Source organism: Arvicola amphibius, chromosome 9 (genome assembly GCF_903992535.2).
Source record: "Arvicola amphibius chromosome 9, mArvAmp1.2, whole genome shotgun sequence".
Taxonomy (NCBI): domain Eukaryota; kingdom Metazoa; phylum Chordata; class Mammalia; order Rodentia; family Cricetidae; genus Arvicola; species Arvicola amphibius.
Window position 1 is genome coordinate 48,755,459 of NC_052055.2, and position 20,045 is coordinate 48,775,503.

Genomic DNA, 20,045 nt, shown 5'->3' on the forward strand with positions numbered 1-20,045 from the left:
ATATTCCTACTTGCATTTGTTTTTTCTCATACTAAATAACTAACAATATTTTTCTGTTACTAAAATTGTGAGGCTCGACAAACAACTTATCCATTCAACGCATTCTTAATTAAATATAACTCTCTGCCAAGCAATGCCAAGCTTAGGCAAAGAAAAGATTGGTAAAACAGGTATAATTTCGCCATCTGGTAAACATAGATTTTAGAGTAAATTATCAAAAGAAGATAATGAAATCATGAACAAACAAAACATACACCTGGGACTGTAGTGCATAGTATGGCTTTAAGTCAACTGCAGAAGCAGAGACTGGCTAGATTGTTCTCATGGAACCGGAATGCCAGGACATGATAGGTCCTAGTCATCAGAGTGTACCGGAGTACAAACCAGTCTACTGTTTGAAAACCAAACAGACCTTGTATACATGAAGGTGGTCCCCACTTCCCCAGTCCTTATGCAGCAAACGTGTGAAGACTGCTGGATAAACTAAGAATGAGATCAGCTGCAATGGTGTGGTCATTCTGTTTCTCCACGTAGTCACCTAATTAGAATTTGTTCTCACTCTAAGTGGCACTGTGGTGTCACTGAGACCCAGGTCCTACTTACATTAACTATGGATTCTTTAGTTTGAGCCATATCTGAGATCACACCATCTGTCACAATCAGGAGCACAAAATACTGGGAGCCATCTTTTACGGAAGATGCATACCTGAAAAACAACAGGAAGGTAAGGATAGCTGGAACAGGAGGAGCTTCAGATGAGGGCTGCAGAGTGTTACGTTTCAAATCTGGGACAAATGCCTGAGGTGACTATTTAACACACTAAAGCAGACCTGGCTTCCTGGTTCTTCCAGAATTCCCGAGTTCCTCCCTGTTACAGGGCATGGCTGGCGTATCCCTGGTTCAGGATACCCTGAACTCTCTGGCCGGGGTCTGCGCTCCTCTTCCCCCAGAGGCTCTTCCCTATAGAATCCAGACATTTTGGTTGCCCTTTCCCTTTAGTACCTTTGACTTCCTGACTTCTGCCCTTGGTTCCGCTCTCCCTTCCCCTCCCTCTCTCTAACGTGGTCCAGCTCAGTCTGGTCATGTTCACTGCGGACTCTCCCAGATGCCCTGGCCTCTGACTATGCTTCCACACACATCTGCAGCAGCCACATCCTTTCCTTTTTCTACTTTTTTTCATTCACAGAGTGGCCATGAGGCATGGCCAACAAGCCTTCTAATATCGAGAAAATATTTACACATATGTCAGAAGCCTCATTAAGTACATATTTTTCTGAAACAACCAGGCAGATTAGCTGCACTGCTACTGTCTGCCAGGACACAGACATGCTTAGCTTTCTTAGAGGTGTTTTCACTAACAAAATTTGCCAGGATGGAGATTTCTTTCATGAAGAGGAAAGACTGGATATAGATTTTGAAAAGACCTATTCTGGCTGCAATTTAATATGTGCAAGCTCCTCAAAAATTGTTGAAGTCATCAGAACTCAATTTTCTTATCTTGAAAATTGAGACAGTAATATTTATGCCTCTGAATATTAAATGAATAAATTATATGTATAATTATATGTGTGATACTCGATATAAAACAGGGCTCTGTAAATTCAATGATGACTAAATGATTCTTGTTTTTGAACTGGACAAAAGCAATGTTGCGTATCACTGTGAATATATTAAACACCACTGGCATGTATTCAAAGAAACAATCTTTTTAGAAGTTATAGAGATTTTACCTCACTAAAAAAGTCAAATAGATGGTATATCCACAGTTCTAAGTGTGTGTATGAGGGTGAATGAGCATTTGTGTATATGTACGTGTGTGTGTGTGTGTGTGTGTAATTATGTGTGTGCACATGTTTATACGTATGTGTGTAAGTGTGCATCCTGGCACAAATGTGCTGGGTGTTTCATTGGCCTAGAGTTGGCCACATACGCGAGTTTATGTCCAATGACAAGTGAGTCTCACACAACTCTTAGGGCACAGGACAGGAAACAAGAAGGCCTTGTTATCTCAAAAACTATCAATCAGACCACAGGGGGAAAATGATTTAAATATATTAAATTGACAGGCTAAAGAAACTCATCCAACTTGAAAGATCCTAACTGATCCTGCTTGAACATGTTGGGTACAAACAATATATCATTTTGAAGTAGGCTTAGAAATCACACGAATAAAAATATTGGCGACTTTCTGGGGTACAAAAGAAAGTAGCATGTCCTCGTGCTATTGATAAGATGTCTGTTGACATGGTTTATTCACTTACACTTGCAGAGACACTTGGATTAGTCCCACAACGACCACAGAATAAGTGACCCTGAACATCAAGGAATCCATATGAATGTGACAGCAATACAATCATTGGGGAACAGCCCCAAGCAGGGAAACCCATTATCCTTCTCACTTTCAAAAGAAGCAATCTTACCATTTCCAGCTGTTCAATTTTTAATATCTGAACAGTCATTTTTCAAAAGAAAAAGAAAAAGCATGTATTACTGACTATAATTCAACGCGAAGTTTTATGTTTTGTGTGATTAATGTAAGACTGGAAATAGCAATAGGAACAAATCTAGGAGTGCACTGGTATCACCTTTGTGCTAGTTTAGACGGGTCAAAGCTTCTAAAAATGGAAGATTCCTAGCACATTACAGAAGTCGGGTTTTATAACGCAAGCCTCCACCTTCAGTGCCTTAGCAGGCTCGATCCCACTCCTAAGAGGAGAGGCTGTGCTCACAGGATGTAGTGTGGGAGGAAGCCGACCACAACAAACCTACATTCCTCTGTAGTTCTTATTCATCTTAAAATTCATCGAAACCTAGCTTATTCATCTTAAAATTCATCGACACCTACTGGTTTATAATCATAGACATTTTAAATAGTGCTTTATATTTAATGCTATAAAAGTACATTTGTAAGTTTTCATATACTTAAAGTTATTATAAATTCCATTTTGCATAATAGCTGACCAAACTATTCTAGTGCTGAATTACTATCTGCACTGAAAACTAAGGATTTGAAACTATTCCATTCCTGTAGCAGTCCCTCTATAATCGATCATATATTTGAAGAGTAAATCTAAACTTCAGACAAAACCAATCTCATGCTACTATTTCTTTTAGTTTAGCTTCTTTGTAAAAGTAGAAATAATACTTATGATCAAAAGAATTAACACATTACAGGAGGTATGAAGTAGGGTGTACCGGGCAGGCCACACTCCAAGTTCCTTTCAGAAAGTGACAATGAGACAGAGGCTTGTAGATTAAATTATATTACAGAAGTTTCCTTCTTAATGGAACCTTCACTGAAGTGCATAAGTAAAACTCTTATTAAAAGCCTTATCACTACCTATTCTGGAATATAGCCAATCTATAATTTATATGTTACTATTACCGTGATAAATGTGAGAGAAACGTTACCTTTCCAAAGGCCTCAGAATTCAAATCTATTTGCCTGGAGTTTCTATTACTGTTCCAAGCAAAATTTTCATAAAAGTTCAGAAATGGTTTTCTCAGATTTGTGAAGTATTCTTCTAGCTTTTCATTGGCTCACAGGAACACAGAAGGCATGAGAATGAGCTAAGAAACCAATCCAGGCATGTGTCATTTAAATAGTGAGGTTATCATTTATACAGTGGATTGTGCACCTTAATACTGAATAAAGGGACACACACATTTAAACATTTCATCACTAGCAAAACAAAATTTTATGTCACAAAGCTGCCACCTCAAACTGCTTTTAACTATGTAATGCGGTGAACAGGAGCCCCTGCGGAGGTGTGGAGCAATGTTTTGCTGCCTTTGTTGTTCTTTTCCAATTATTAATTTATTTTATGTGTACGGATGATTTGTCTACATGTGTATCTGTACATTGAGAAGGCTAGCACAGGACATCAGATATCCTGGGACTAGAGTTAGAGATGGCTGGGAGCTGCCATGTGGATTCTCGGAATCAAACCCATGTCCTCTGGAAGAGCAGCCAGTGCTCTAACCCCTGAGCCATCTCTCCAGCCTTCTGCACGTTTTAACCCCTGAAGTAGAGAGTAAAGCCAAAGGTACAAGGTACAACAACACAATGACCTTGAGCTTGGTTATCGTGGTTTGAATTTTAGTCCATACAAATGGTCACACTTTATACATACATGTTGCATCCACCAGAAAAATAGAAATAATGGCAGTGCCGGCACCTCATGAACTACTGTGAAGGGCAAAAATTAATCCATGCTGCAGTACAGAGATTACTGCCAGAGATGCCACAGCCTCAAAAATGATTGCTGTTATGATTTCGCTGACTGAGCACACAGATGGAAGAGATCAAACAATGTGCTCTTCTTATTATTTTGAAATTAATTATAGCAACTCCAAAATAAAAATGTCAGTTTCTAAGCAATCAAAGCTAATCTTAACTGGCTATCTAGATCCTGGAATGTTCTCAGTGCTAAACAAACAAACAAACAAACAAAAGGAGAAATGCCAAGTTGAAAACGGAGCAGGGTTAAACTAGTATTCACTATAAATAAGTGCTGAGAAGGAAAAGACAGACTCGAAGCAACACCAGCAGTTCTCTGTGATGGAAGCAGGGCTAGATTAGTGGGGTGGTAGCTAGACACTGGAGATCCGGAGGCCAGGCTATGTTGCTTGTATTTATTTATACATAAGGCACCAACCGATGTTGAGAAGCATTTTTATAGTGTTGGAAATAGTCCTTGAATCATACTGAGCAAATACCACTGGGAATTCAAGAAATTGGAAGTAAGGTGTGTGAAGTCTCCTAAATAAATACAGAATCGTATATGCTACAAGTCTGATACTTTGTGTTTTATCGATTTCATATTTTTGCCGTCCCATTATTATTATCTCAAAGTCAAGTTAATACTGAGAAATCAGTGAAAGATGAGGATGTGCACAAAATTGCTATTCCTAAAGAGAATCCAAAATGTCAGTAGGTATATACTAAACAGTCTATATTTTACTCATATAGAAAACACCCTTAAAAGATAAAACAAGCAAACAGAAAACTATAGATATGTACTTGCTCTGACTTAGGTACAAATAGGTTTCAATGGTAATATCTAATATAAGCATATCAGAATTCAGCTAGTAGACACTTTTACTTTGTTTTGTTTTTGAGATATGGGGTTATGTATCTCAGGTGACCTCGACCTCAAACTTGCTATGCAGCTGAGGATGACCTTAACCTTTGAACCTATTGCTTCACCTCTTGAGTGCTGAGATTACATGCATGTACCCCATACTGAGTTTATGGGGAGGTGGGGACGTATCCAGGACTGGTGTATGCTAGACAGGCCCTCTAGCAGCTGAGTCCACCCCAGCCCCAAGCCAGCACTTGTTCACATGTCGAGTGTTTATTTCCTAAATGGGAGGCTGGTGCTGTCTACTACTGAAACGCATTCATGAGAGATGACATAGTCAAGAAACTATATAAACAGAGTGTGTGCACATGTTAATTATGTTGCTACTTTAGGTAAAGAAACAAATAGGATATTGTCTTCCAGCAGATGAAGTTTTCAGATGATGATTTTAGATGGGCCAGAAATTGTCTATCATAATAAAATATTGGCAGTAAAATATAATTTTAAGATAAAGAAAATGGGAAAGAGCATTTATTTCAGAGATTTTTTTTAAAGGTCGTCAGATAGAACATTTTAATTTCCTGGGAAGAAAAGATAAATAATACAAATCCTGCTTTGGCTGTTTTCTCCCACTTTAAGTATAATAATAACTAGTTACTAGAGCATGGCTTTTTTAAAAAAAGGTTCAGAAAGCTTTAGTTAACAGTAACTTCTATATTTGATATTTAGAGAGCACTGGGTGACACACAGGAATAGCAGTAGGGATGTAGTTTACTGTTTTATCATCCTTGGCTTCCATTTACCGATTTGTTTTGCGTGCATGTCATATGTGAAGGTGTGCTCACCTGTGGAAGTGAATTGGAGGCCAGGGATTGAGGTCAGGGCTCATCTTCAAGCCTTTTCCACAGTTGTTTTTTTAAGGCGGGATCTCTCACTGAGCCTAGAGTTCACTGGTTTACTTAGGCTACTGGATAACAAACCCCAGGCATCTGCTTGTCCTTCCACCCCACCCCAGCGCTGGGGCTGCAGACATGAATCACAAAGTCTGGGTTCGAGAGATGAGAACTCAAGTCTACATATGTGTATAGCAAGCACTTTACATCTCCCCAGTCCAAAACTATGGCTTAAACAGAAATAAAAAAGCATATAGAAGAATTCTATATAAATTTAGCTTTTTTTTTTTTTCGAGACAGGGTTTCTCTGTGGCTTTGGAGCCTGTCCTGGAACTAGCTCTTGTAGACCAGGCTGGTCTCGAACTCACAGAGATCCGCCTGCCTCTGCCTCCCGAGTGCTGGGATTAAAGGCGTGCGCCACCACCGCCTGGCTAAATTTAGCTTTTTATAATAATACCAAGACAACAAACACAGAACTGATTCATAAGTATTGATTAGCATATTTAAAACAATGGGCATGAATCCATATAAAATGGGTTTTGTCATTATTCTTTTATGTTTCTTTTATTAAAAAAGTGATGTGTATGGTAGTGTTAGGGAATCGATTAAAATTATTTTCATTAATATGGTTTCAGTACTATTTTTTAGGGAATCGATTAAAAATATTTTGCATTAATATGGTTTTGATACCATTTTTCTTGGCAGCCATCAATAACCTAGAATGGTTTAAAATGAAACATATTTCCTTATAGGAAACTTATAAAGTCAATACGATTTTCAAATTATGAATAATGACCCCATAGTTGATTGTGAAACGAATGACTGGGGAACAGAAAAGAATAGCCCACCATAGAGAAACGGAGAGGACAGAGGCAAAATTAACTGTCATTTCATGAAAAATCAATGTTTGATGTTATGGACAAACAATGTTGAGATTCAGAATTCATACATTAGCATAAATGACAGAAGAAAGTATCTGAGAAATCCAGAACCAAGAGTCACTATTGAGGAGTGGCCTCTTAGATTTTTGTCACCCTGAGGTCAGCCCTGAATGCTGAGACACTGTGACATCCCATGGAATGCAAAGTAGAACACATTGGGCTTCCGGTCACATCCTGAGAGAGGATGGCAAAGCCCAAGAATGTTCTGAGAACTGAGGTCTTACACTGATGTTTTAAATTGGATGCAGACTAATTTCAATTTCTAGCCGTACATTCAAAAGGATTGGACCTTCTTGGCTAATTTCAAACTATGACAGAGCTTTATAGGATTTTCCACTAACATTAAGCCAGATTTTTCTTTCAGGGACTTGCAAAGTGATATCTAATCCACTTATGTATAAATGTAGCATCGTTATGTATAAATGAGTTTCTGTTTTAACATTTTCTCTGGAACATGTAGTCTGAACCATAAGCAAATTCCCCTCTCTGTACCGTGTACTATATACCAGCAGACTTCTGGGAATTAATAAAATTAGCTTTTATATTAACCTCAGCGAGGTTGAAAGAATGTGCCCTATATATCACAGAAAGAAAGCACTTGCCTTAATGGGACTGTCTCATTATTTTTATGCCACCTCAGGACATGACATTGATATGAATGACTCAGACATTTTAAGATTACTATCACTCTTGTTTGCTCTCACGTATTCTTTTCATAGAAAAAGGCTTTCCTTGGTTGGAAAGGACAGGCCTAACATAACCTGGCGCAAGCTTCTTCCCTTGAATCTGACGCGAAGTCCTCCGTAGTGTTCGTTAGTTGGTGGGGACCACCCTGCACCCGCCTACTTCCTAACCTTCTCGGAGGCAGTGAGAAGAAAACTCCTTGGCTGTGGAATTATGGTGCAGCAATGGGCAGTTTTAAGCGTGATCCATCACACTACCCTGTAGCAGCACAAGCCTCTTGCCGGCTCCCTACTTACCTCGCTACGTGGTTTATCACAGGAGCAAAGTTGGTTGGCCCATACAGCTGCACAGATTTCAGACTTCTATAATAAGCTTCCATGACCCCTTCAATGCCATCACAATAAGGATTCTGAGGGTTGCCATTCTTGTAGAAAATTATGGGCAAAGAAAGTAAAAAGAAAAATTAGTCGCCATGAAAATCAGTTAAAGAGAAATTAAGACACACTGACATGCTTAAAGATAATTTGAACTTAAAAGTTTTATAGTAGCACCCACCCAAAGCTGATGAATTAACTGGTCCACAGGAGATATTATACAGATCATAATTTAAAAATAGAACATTTGAAAAAGAGAGAGTGCAAAAATTTAAAATAATCTGAGAAGCACAGCAGACATTTTCAAATCAGAGATAACTCCAAATAGATTTCTGCACATATAGAGATTTTATTTAAAATCTGTAAAGAAGAAACCTAACTGTAAGTGGTTAGATATTTAGTGGTTTTAAATCCATATCCTTAACATATTCTACATTTTGCCAGTTTAATATAGGTAGTAAACATACATTAACGTGAAAAAAGTAAATGTTTTCAATTCGGTTTTACTTGAAAACTGGAAAAAAGCAAAATATTTGCTATGTCCACACTTTTTAAGTCATGGACATCTGACTCTGCCTGGAGAAAGGGTCACAGGGGATATAATTTGAAGTGAGAAACATTGAAACAAGAAAAGGGGAGAAAAATCAGAGGATATCCACGTAATCAAGTGAATGGAGCTGGTTAGTAACAAATGCTTGTTTCGGGAACAGTGCCCACATGGACATCACACCCTTCGTTTCCCGCACTGCCCATGTCCTGGTACTGTTGAGGTTAACCCTGCTGGTCCAGATTTTACAAGTTATTCAAGGGAGACAATGCTAGCTGTTGATTTCTTATCTTTCTGATTGTCCCTAATGTTTTAACACTTTCTATCTTCGCATCAAACAGTAATCTACATTGTCTCCTATATGTGGGGAAATCCAGGACAGCTAAGGTGGGCTGTTCTGGATATAGCAGGCTAGCTCATGAGATTGTGACAGGTTAAGATGCTGGTGTGAGCTGCAGTCACCAGAAGTCTGATAGGAGCTAGCGTAGGAAGCCAATGGGTGTGCCACAGCTGTGCTTCTAATGACGCGCAGCAGCTAACTTCACAGAGTGAGGAGTCAGAGAGAGGGGGATAAAACCGCAGCAGCTTCATGTGAGACCTTCAGCAACTTCTCACCATTGTGTCTCCTCTACCCTCTCTGCTAAGACTGGGCCACAAAGAGCCGCCTCCACCAGCTAAGGACAATTAGGCTCTGCCTCTGGAAGTGGGGCATGCAAAAATTGTAGACATATTAAAAGAAATAATAACCATAACTATATTTAAGCAGCACTAATTCTAGCATGCATATTGATCTCCAAATAATCACAATAACTGATCACTTACAGCTAAGTTTTGTTGAAGTCTAGGTAACAAGTTTTGTACTGAATAGTCCATGCATGTAAATGTTAGGAGCTAAAATGCTCAATAAAGTGTTGTTAGAGCTAACATATAAAGAAATGGAAACACCGAGTTGTTAGCTCACCCAAGGTCACACAACGCAGAGACAGGAACTGTGACTCTAGGAAGTCCTACTTTAGAAAGGGATTCTTTCAACCTTTCCTGTCACCACTTAGGACACAGCTGATGCTTTGCAAAGCTGGGGATCTTGGGAACTAAGCCAGAGGGATCAACACCTTCAATCTTATTAATTATAAACAAGGGATTTATACCGAACTCTTCCCTTTCAGTTTTATATTTTCTTCGGATATTTTCATTAACTAACACCCATACAATGCTTTTAAACTGTGATGGTTTGAACGAAAATGTCACCCATGTAGACTCAGATATTTGAATTCTTGGTCCACAGTTAGTGCTGTCTGGGTAGGCTTAAGAGGTGTGGCCTTGCTAATGGAAGTGTGTCACTAGGGTAGAGTTTGGCATTTAAAAGCCATGTTTCTCCCCGGTTTTCTATCTCACTGGCTTCCTGCTTACAGTTTAAAATGTGAGCTGCCTACTGCCATGCTTCCCCATCATGACAGTGACGAGCCCCTATCCCTCCAGTACTGCAAGCCCCCAGAAAGCCTTTCCTTCTCTCAGGTGCCTTGGTCATGGTGCCTTAGCATAGAAACTGAATAGTAACTAATACAAAACCAAAACCAAACAAATGAACAAACAAACAAAAAAAAAAAACAACCAGCAGAAAATGCCACTTGGAAAACAAATGCTTTCCAATAGGGGGATTCTGGTGTTGGCTCTTTAGATTTCTGTGTATGTTTCTTATAAGGGAGAGCATAAACACAGTCCGACACTGCCAGGTAAATATAAGTATTTAGCTTGATGTGTCTATAGATACCAGAAAAGTCTAGAAAGAATAGGGCCATTGGTGGGGGCTAATCTTAAGGAAGTAAGGATGAAACACAAGAGGTAAGCACTGGGAAATGGGAATAACGGAAGGAGGATGAATAAGTGTGGAGGGATGGAGGAGAGTAGGGCCAAAGGGATGAGAGGAAGAAAAACTTACAGTAATGATGTTTGAAAAAGTCATATGAAAACTTACTATCTTAGGTTCCATATATATGCAGAGATAGATAGACAGACAGACAGACAGACAGATGATAGATAGATAGATAATAGATAGATAGATAGATAGATAGATAGATAGATAGATACATAGGGAGTGTATATAAATGGAGTTACCTTACATGTGGGATAATGCTACTCCCACAAGCCATAGGTTATCAAACAAACAAAAAACCCAGTGCCAGAAGTGGATACCTCCCACTGAGTTGTTGACAAGAGGAGTCCCAGAGACCCCCAAATAATACAGGCAGTTCTCATTGCTCTTAGTTGCCAACCTGACTTGATGGTAAGACCCTATTAATGAAAATACCGCACACATGGGTCATTGGCCATGGAGAAATGAAGCTGGTACTGACCTGGAAACTAACTCCCCCATGGCTTGCTTTCATAGACAAGAAGGTTCTATGCACTTTGCAGGGGAAGAAATATCAACAGTCTTATCTGACTATGAGCTTTGCAATCTAAAGGAACAACCGGCCTGACAGGATATATCCCTTGATGTGATAGTGGTGTCACTCTGATGGGAATAACCAACTATTTTTTTTTGTGATTGGTTGTAAGGCCTGTTCCACAGAAAGGAAATTCATACCTGCTACTACAAACCTAGCCCATAACCTGAGGAGGACACAGGCCCTTGAAAAGAGCTTACTACTATTATTGGGTTAAATAGACATAGTGCTAAATTGCCTTCTAAATATTTATCTTTGTATCTACAAACCAGTGCGACTCACATTCTCATTCTACAGAACAGGTCATCAGAAAAGCCTCATGTTTCAGTTGACAGCCATGGATATGGGGATTGACCACTGGCTAAAGTACAGAGAATAAATAACTAGAGAGTTCTGGGTCCTAAGTTATACGTTTATATCACACATCATCCTACAAAGATCAAGGGAACTATGCAGAGGAGGGATTGAAAGAGTGCAAGAGCCAGAGGTGGGGGAGGCAGGGCCGTCTGAGAAGTAGTTATGTGAAAGAACCAGTAGACTCAGGACCTCACAACAGCCGTGAGTTGTCAGCACAAGACCTATGCAAGAACAAGCCAATCCACATTCCAGCATGCATGAGGTAGAGGCCGCCAAGCTGAGGAGCTATTGGAAGTTGATGGCTGCTGAAGGAGACACACTCAATTTTCTTCAGTGTTGAAAGGGGATATTGATGTGGGGGAGCTGGAGAGAGAAGTGCATGTGGACATGATAAAAATATATTGCATACATGTGTGTAAATATCAAAGAACAAATAAAAATATATTAATAAAATAAAAAAACCTTCTCACTATAAAATGGATATACAAAGTATCTAATATCTAAAATATAGAAGTTAACATTTAACACAAAAATGTTGGTTTGATATTAATTGGAGGTCACCTTATGTATCTGTGTGTGTATATATATATACACGTATTTGTGCTTGTATGTGTGTGGGGGCAGATAGCAGCATTGGGTGACTTCTACAGTAGCAATTCACCTTATTTTTTGATACAGGGTCTTGAGATGAACCTGGAGATCACCATTTTTGCTAGCCTGGTTTGCTGTAATGTCTCAGGAAACCTCCTGTCTCCACTCACAGAATGCAGCATCACCATGCCCAGATTTCTATTGATGTTTTTATGTATAAGCTAGGGGTTTGAATTTAGGTCTTCATGAGGGACCTAGGGATTTGAACTCAGGTCTTCACGTGGGACCTAAGGATTTGAACTCAGGTCTTCATGTAGGAACTAGGGATTTGAACTCAGGTCTTCACATGCGACCTAGGGATTTGAACTCAGGTCTTCACATGGGACCTAGGGATTTGAACTCAGGTCTTCATGCTTTCACAGAAAACACCTTTCTAACTCTGCCATCTCTCCAGCTCATAGCTGACCTATTTCATCTTCTTTTAAATAAGATTTTATGATAGTCTTTTCCCTTAAAAGGTGCAAGCTAATTAAAACTGAAATCCATTAATGATTTTAGACACAGAAAAAAATATAACAACCTTAGGGGAACAGTTACAAAGTAGGATAGTCATAAACTACTTTTCTGATGAGCATTTGAACATTTTCACTGGGGGCTGTATTTCTATGAAGCTCCTTCTCCCCCTCCTCTGGAAATGAAATTATGAGGTCACTCTCTTCCCTCTTGGCAGTGGAAAGACAGGCACTGTCTGCTCTGCTTATCACCATGGATTGCTGAAAGCCTGGTCTCTGAATTAGTCCTCCTGCCATAAGAAGCGGCACTAAGATTTCCTCACAGCCAGGGATGATAAGAATGCTTTTTAATGTGAAGTCTTATCTCTTTAAGAATATCTTGTCTGTATTAGATCAGATTATTTAAAATATTTTATATTGCCAAAATTAGACTTCTTCTGTAGTGACAAAGTTGTATTAAGTTATAAAAAGTTTTTTAAAACTAATTCCTTCAACCAATTATGCAGGAAAGCAAGTTTTGTCTCTTAAAACCAATTAGAATGGCACTGTATGTATGCCAGCATTATCTCAAGTAGTATTTATCTTAGTCGGGGAAACAAAGTACTCTGAAAACAGAATATAATCGCTAGGCAATACTCAATCTGGTTTATTACCAGCAGAATCAATCTAATCTTGTTTCCGTAACAGCACAGGAATATTTTCCATAGATTTCACAGGCTGTGACAGCTTCTTAGCAGTTCTGAATTGGGTTTCAAGAAGATCTTACAGGTCAAGTAATAAATAGTTCATTCTTATCAGTAGACAGTTTTATGAATTTGACTACAAAAATGAATGAGAATAAAGAAAAAGCAGAAAAGGAGATAGGCATACAAAGGTGAGAACTATGCAGAAAGAAATTACTAACCTCGTTGGTTAACCACAGTCATTCCTTCTGGGGGCTTGAAAATAGATCCAGACCCTCCTGAGGCTCACACAGGTGATTTTCATGGCTTTTTAAGTTTGGAAGGTTTTATTCTCTGAGAGGCATGAAATTCCCAACAGATACTCTCTTTTATCTGACTTAGGAGTATGACATGTGGGCTAATTCATGGAAGGAAACAATGATCCCCCTCCCCATGACATCTTTTCCTAAGAATGTGTGTTTGAGGGAATGGAAAAACAAGAATAAACATAGAAACAGCAATGCACAAATTCTCATGTAAATGTGAAAGACTAAAATTTAAAATTGTTCATATAAAAGCTTCTTTGTGTGTGATATATTTGTGCATGTACACATGCATACATGGATGTGTGCAGTTATGCACATGTGTGCATATATGTGCACATGCATGCACACATGTGTTTCTACACATATACTTATGCATATGTGTATATGCATGTATGCACACGTGTACATATGTGTCTTTCACGTCCATGTATGTGTGTATGCACACAAGTGCATGTGTTTATATGTGTGTGTTGAGAAAGCACATACTTAGAGATATATGGGCTGCTCTTGTAAGCTATAATTTAACAATGGTTAAGAGCAGAGGTGTTGAGAAAAAGGAAGATCGGGGTTTGGTTCTGTCCTTTGGACTCTAAATTGTCACACAGCACCTGGAGATAGTCTCATGACACCTAGTATAAGCAGTACAGTGAGTATGTCTGTCATGTTGTATCTACCATGCATGGATTTTTTGGACATTATCTAAGATAATGAGCATAAATGATCAGTTTTGATTCTAGTAATGCAAACGTTCTGTCTGGCACTCAGCCTTGGTCTGTCTTCCTACCCAAGCAAACTGGGGCTGTGGAAAAGTAGCACTAAGGCTGAGACAGCACCACCAATCAGAACCTGGGTCTAAGAGGACACTTCAGCGACTCCAGCCATCTCGTCCCGGGCATTAGATAATGAGCAGAGGCAAGGAAACCACCATAGTGTGCATACTACACAAAACCCATGATGCAGACCTGAGAAACTGAACAGTGTCCAGAGGAAGGCTCTGAAATACTGCCTTAGTCAAATTATTCTCCAACCATTAAAAATGTCCGAGCTGAGACCTGATATTTAAAACAAACAAATGCGCCTATCAATTATATTTGTGGCCTCCTTTATGTCCCACAGATTGTGAATATGACACATCTGTGTTATTTTACATCTCTTCACTTTGGGGATATTTATTACGCAATGGCCAATACCTAGAATAGAATAGACCTACTGTGTATAAGTGGGGGTTGTTTAGGCAGATTTGCGGAAAGGCTGTCATTTTGATGTGAAGTTCACTCTCCTAAGTGAACTATTATGAAACTGAGATGAGCACCTGGTCACCAAGAACCTCGACCAAAACAAGTACAGTAGAAACAGAAAGCCAACCCTGAAATACCTGGCATGTTACTTCTTTTTCAACAAATCAAATACTTTTAATGTATCATTACCAAAGCAAACTCATGAGATATCCTTCCATCTGGAGGCAGCTTCGCACCAAAACCAAGAGCTGGGAACATCTTATCGCTGTCGTAATCTTGAACGATTTCTCCCACAGCCTTCAGGGCCATGCCATAGGCATTCAGTTGGTAAGGGTTCATGTAGTGGAGAGAAGTAGGCTGGGCAGGATTTCCTAATGACAGAAAATGGATCAAAACATAAGCAGTCAGGCCACAGGTAGCAATACCGTAGGCTTTCTTTATTTCGGTTTCAAAGACTCAAAATTATCATTTTCTGCCTATCCTTACCCAGGATCTTTGCTTAGACCTAGATTATCAGTCTACACCAATGGTTCTTTCCCTTCTGCATGTCTCAAGCTGTCACTGTGTCCTGGAGTCACCCTCTTCCTTTAGTTACGTCTCACACACAGCAAACACCACTTCTTGTTTCTTTCGACTCTTCTCGTCTTTCTTTTCCCTGCCCCTGTGTTTCTTTTGTTCTGTTTCATAAAACTGGCAACAAAAAAATCAACGCCCAACTTCTTGAGTCTGTGACCATGTCTTAATCTCCCTTGTGCCTTTGAAAATGCCAACAGAGATTGAAGTGGTAGTTGGTGGGTGGCATTGAACTTAACTAGTAGCAGTCACGGTTAAAATAACAAGGAATCTATCACAGACTCAACAGCTGACATCATATCTCACAAGCGTTCGAGTAAGTTCATTCTGAAACATTTTGACTCGGCTACTATGCTTCTCAGAATATTCTTACACGTTTTCTTTCTACATGTCTTCATTTCTCTCGGATATATAACCTAGAGAGAAGTTGCTGGTTTATATGGTAACTATGAATATTACAATATGAGTAACTGCCAAAATGTTTTCAAAAGCGGTTACACCATCAACATCCACAGTATTACCAAGGTTCTGATAGCTCTAGTTCTCCATGACACTACTCATCAGACTAATTCTGTCTAGCTATGTTCACGGGTATGAGATGGTAACTGTCCATACTTCTGGTTTTGTTTCCTGAAGTCTGGAGTATGCTAAGAATATGTTCTTAGGATTATTTGCTCTCTGTATATCTTATATGGAGAAAGATTCTCTTCAGACAGTTTGCCTACTCTTATTTATTTTACTTTAAAAATATATTTATTTATTTATTTGTGTGTATGTGTGTGTATGTGTGTGTATGTGTACGTGTGCATGTGAGTGTGCATTGCCATGGTGTATGTGTGGAGTGTGGGGCTTGGGGGACAACTTCTGAGAGTTGCTTCTCTCTTTATACCATGCAGGTCCCGAGGACTGAACTCAAATTATCAGGCTTGGCAGTAAGCACCTTTATCCGCTGAGCCATCTGACTGTATCCTCTTTAAATTGAGAATATTTTTTCATTGAGTTGTTAAAGTTCTTTGTGTATTCTAGATAGAAGTTTCTCATAGACTGTAGGCTTTGGGCATATTTGCTATATTTAGGGATGTCTTCTGTTTTGATAGGTGTCGTTTGAAACATGAAATGTAATTTTGCTAGCATTCACTTTATTTTCTTTACATTGTTCATGCCCTTGGTGTCACATTGAAGAATCAGATGCCACAACCACAGCCATCTAAACCTTTTCTGGTTTTTTTTTTTCTGAACTCTTTACAGCTTAACATTTTGAAGCATTTCTGTATTAGTGTAAAAGTCTCAATTTCATCCTTTGCATGTGGGTAAGTACTTGATCCAGCACTCTTGCTAAAAAGACCATTTTTTCCTCATGAAATAAAGTTTGGCATCTTTCTTTCTCATTTGCTTTGGCTTTTCTTGATTCTTTGCAACAACACATACATTTTAAGTGAATTTCTCCTTTTCTAAAATAAATCTACCAGATATTGACATTGTATCAACTCTGTCAATCTCTTGGAGGGAGATGGTTATTTTAACAATGTTTGCTCTTATAATCTGAAACAAAACTTTCAAATTTTATTATGCAATTTCTCTTAACATTCTTATCAGAATATAATTTTTAGTTTGCAAAATATAGTCTTCAGGATGTAGTCTTCAGCCTTATGTTCAGTCTTCAGTCTTACGTTTTGTGTTAAATGCAATCTTAACATTTTCATTTTTTAAAAAAATTACTGTAGGTGTAATTCTCTCCTTATTTTCTTTGCAAATATTTTTCCTTGCAAAGGTAGAGAAAAGAATTGATGCATTTATCTTTTTTCCAGCAGCCTTGCTCAACTTGTGATTAGTTGTATGTAAGGCATCTTAGTGGATTTCTCAGGATTTTGCATATTACAAGATATATTCAAAAGTAGTTTTCTTTCACTTGTATTTACAGTATCAATATTTAATTCTTTTGTCTACCTTGTATGGCAACAACACCTGGTGCAATGTTGACTAGAAATAATCAGAGCATTCTTGTTTTGTTTTCCATCTCAGGAGAAACCATCCTGCCTCTCATTCCTAAACATGCTGTTGAGTAGGTTTTATACACTTTCCCTCTACAAGGTCTTGAAAGCATACACCACAAGTACATAGAGAACTTTGTCAAATGGTTTCTCAGCGTCATGTGGGATATTATTCATTTTCAAAATTTTAATATCCAAAGATCAAGTAATGTAATGTAGTCCTAGGAATACCAGAAAATTAGAAAATGAATGAGCAGATGATAAATCATTATATGCTGTTGGTCTGGGTTATTTTACCCAGTATTTTTATATATGCATGTACATGAAAAGTGATTTTTAAATTTCTCATTGTGATGTCTTGGCCTCACCTTTGAATCAAACTATTAATTGCCTCACAAAAGAACCCTTTCTCTTTGGTTTTTAAAACAGTTTGTCCTAAAGAATGGCAATTAAAATATTTGGTAGATTTCATGAATGAAGCCACTTAAAACTAAGGCCCAGTAGATAAACTTTGAAGGTAGTTTTCTCATTGCTAACTCAGTTTCTTGTTACACATTGTCCAGATTGTCAAAATCTTAGACGAGTTTCAGTCATTTTGTCTTTCTATTGAATAGACAGTTGATTCTCTTAGTTGGCCTAAAATTCATCAATAGAGTAATGAAAAGTTATTTCAACCAGTTGGACTTAGGCTGAGTTACTTATTACGAGTCATATTTCATAGACATGAAAAAGGAATTACTATCTCAAGACATAATGCTAATAAAAACATTTTAACGCCCAGAAAAAAAGTGAACTGGTAGAATTTGGCCTCATTAAGCATATTTCTAGCTCTTCAAGGCATAAGCCAACATGTCTCACTAGTAAAATGTTTTCTAGAACTAGGTTTGTGCAGCTGTGTAAGAAGAAGGTCATATTTAACAGCTTTTTGGATGGTGATTTGGGAAATGTGGACCAGTGTAAGAGAAATGTAAAGAGATAACACGAGAGCTGTAGACACAATGGGTAGTTGAGAAGGGAAGATCAGCAGGGGCTCCTCAGCACTCACTAGGGCATTGTGCTGGCTTGTTTTATGTCATCTTGACCCAAGTTAGTGTCATCTGAAAACAGGGAATACAACTGCGAAAATGCTTCCTTGAGATCCGTCTGTAGGCAAGCCTGTAGGGAATTTTCTTAATTAGTGATTGATGTGGGAGGCCTCAGCCCCTTGTGTGTGGTCCTATCCCTGGACTGGTTGTTCTGGATTCTATAAGAACGTAGGCTGAGCAGCCCACAAAGAACAAGCCTGTATGTAAATGGAGGTTTCTCTCTTAGGCCTATTACTAACTAGCTCTTACATTTAAATTAACCCATTTCAATTAATCTTTCCCTTCTTTCTTCCTATATTTAGTTTGGTTTTCCTGCCTAGCTATATTCTGCCTTGCTATAGGCCAAAGTAGCCTTTATTATTAACCAATGTGAAAAACACATATTCACAGCATATAGAAGGGTTATCCCACAGCACAAGCCAAAAAGCAGCACTCCTCCATGGCCTCGGCACCAGCTCCTGTCTCTAGGTTCCTGCCTTGTTTGAGTGCCGGTCCTGACATCCTCCATCTAGAACAGTGATGTGGAAGATTAAGTCAAATAAGCCCTTTACTGCCAAGTTTGCTTTGGTCATGGTGATTCGTCACAGCAACAGTAACCCTACAACAGGCATCATCCTCATAAACTCAGTGGAGGCTGAAGAAACTGTCAATCGAAAGTGTACTCAACACTCCTGGTGTGGGTCCTTCTGTCTACGTGTTGCTTTTATTGGTTAATGAATAAAAAAAATGTTTTGGCCTGTGATAGGGCAAAAGAACAGAGCTAGGCAGGGAAAACTAAAGTGAATGCTGGGAGAGAGGAGGCAGGGTCAGAGAGATGCCACGGAGCTGCCAGAAAAAGTCATGGCAAAACATTGCCAGTAAGCCACTGCCACGTGGTGATACACAGATTAATGGAGATGCATTAAATTACAATGTAAGAGTTAGCCAATAAGAAGCTAGACCTAAGGGGCCAAACAGTGTTTTAATTAATATGGTTTCTGTGTGATTATTTTGGTCTAAGCTAGCTGGGTGGCCAGGAACAAACAAGTGGCTCCTTGCAACACACTCCTGATCCTCTAACACATCTTAGCAACTCCAGATCCCATGGAGCAGCCTCAGTTTTTGTTGTTATTGTATATTGTGTATTGGGTGCTGTGGCTTGCTGCTGCTGCTGCTGCAACTGTTTGATCTCAGCAGAGAATATCACACAGTACCACAAGTTCAGGAGGAAGACGAAATGAAAAATTCTAAGCGCAGCTTCTAACGAAGCTGTACTGCCTTCTTGCCTCAAAAAGTTGAATCTTTCTAAGGAAACTATTGTCATTTGAGAATTACATAGGAGAAACTCATGGCAATTTTTGGCAAAAGCAAATAACAAAGGCTTGCAACATGACTCAGTGGTTAGCAGTGCTTGGTGTCCAAGCCTGGAACCCACAGCAGAATAATAGAACTGACCCCCCAAATTTGTCAACACAGGCTGTGACACATGACCACCCAAACTCATACATGCACACCAGAAACACGCACACACACTAACAGCAACAAACAAAATAAAAAACTGAAAGAGATAAAGCAAGTTCGTGTTCTTAGGATATAATACAATCAGTTCAAATGGCCATTCCATTCAAAATAGACTTGACTCAAAATAAAATTAAATTTCCATTATTTTACCTTCTTAAAATATTTTATATGAATTGCTAATGTCTCTACCAAAATATCACATAGCAATCCTATTTAATGAACTAAATGTCAAGATGTTAG

General features: G+C 38.8%; 1 protein-coding gene across 1 annotated transcript in view; it reads right to left on the minus strand.

The window, feature by feature from the left end:
* Cpne8 (copine 8) overlaps positions 1–20,045 on the minus strand; it is a 191,898-nt gene that overhangs the window by 16,081 nt on the left and 155,772 nt on the right. Inside the window, exons 15-17 of the mRNA XM_038343526.1 lie at positions 14,846–15,027; positions 7,899–8,026; positions 604–706 (exon numbers count right to left, since the gene is read on the minus strand). Of these exons, the coding sequence (XP_038199454.1) occupies positions 604–706; positions 7,899–8,026; positions 14,846–15,027 (413 nt within the window). The remainder of the gene's footprint in view (positions 1–603; positions 707–7,898; positions 8,027–14,845; positions 15,028–20,045) is intronic.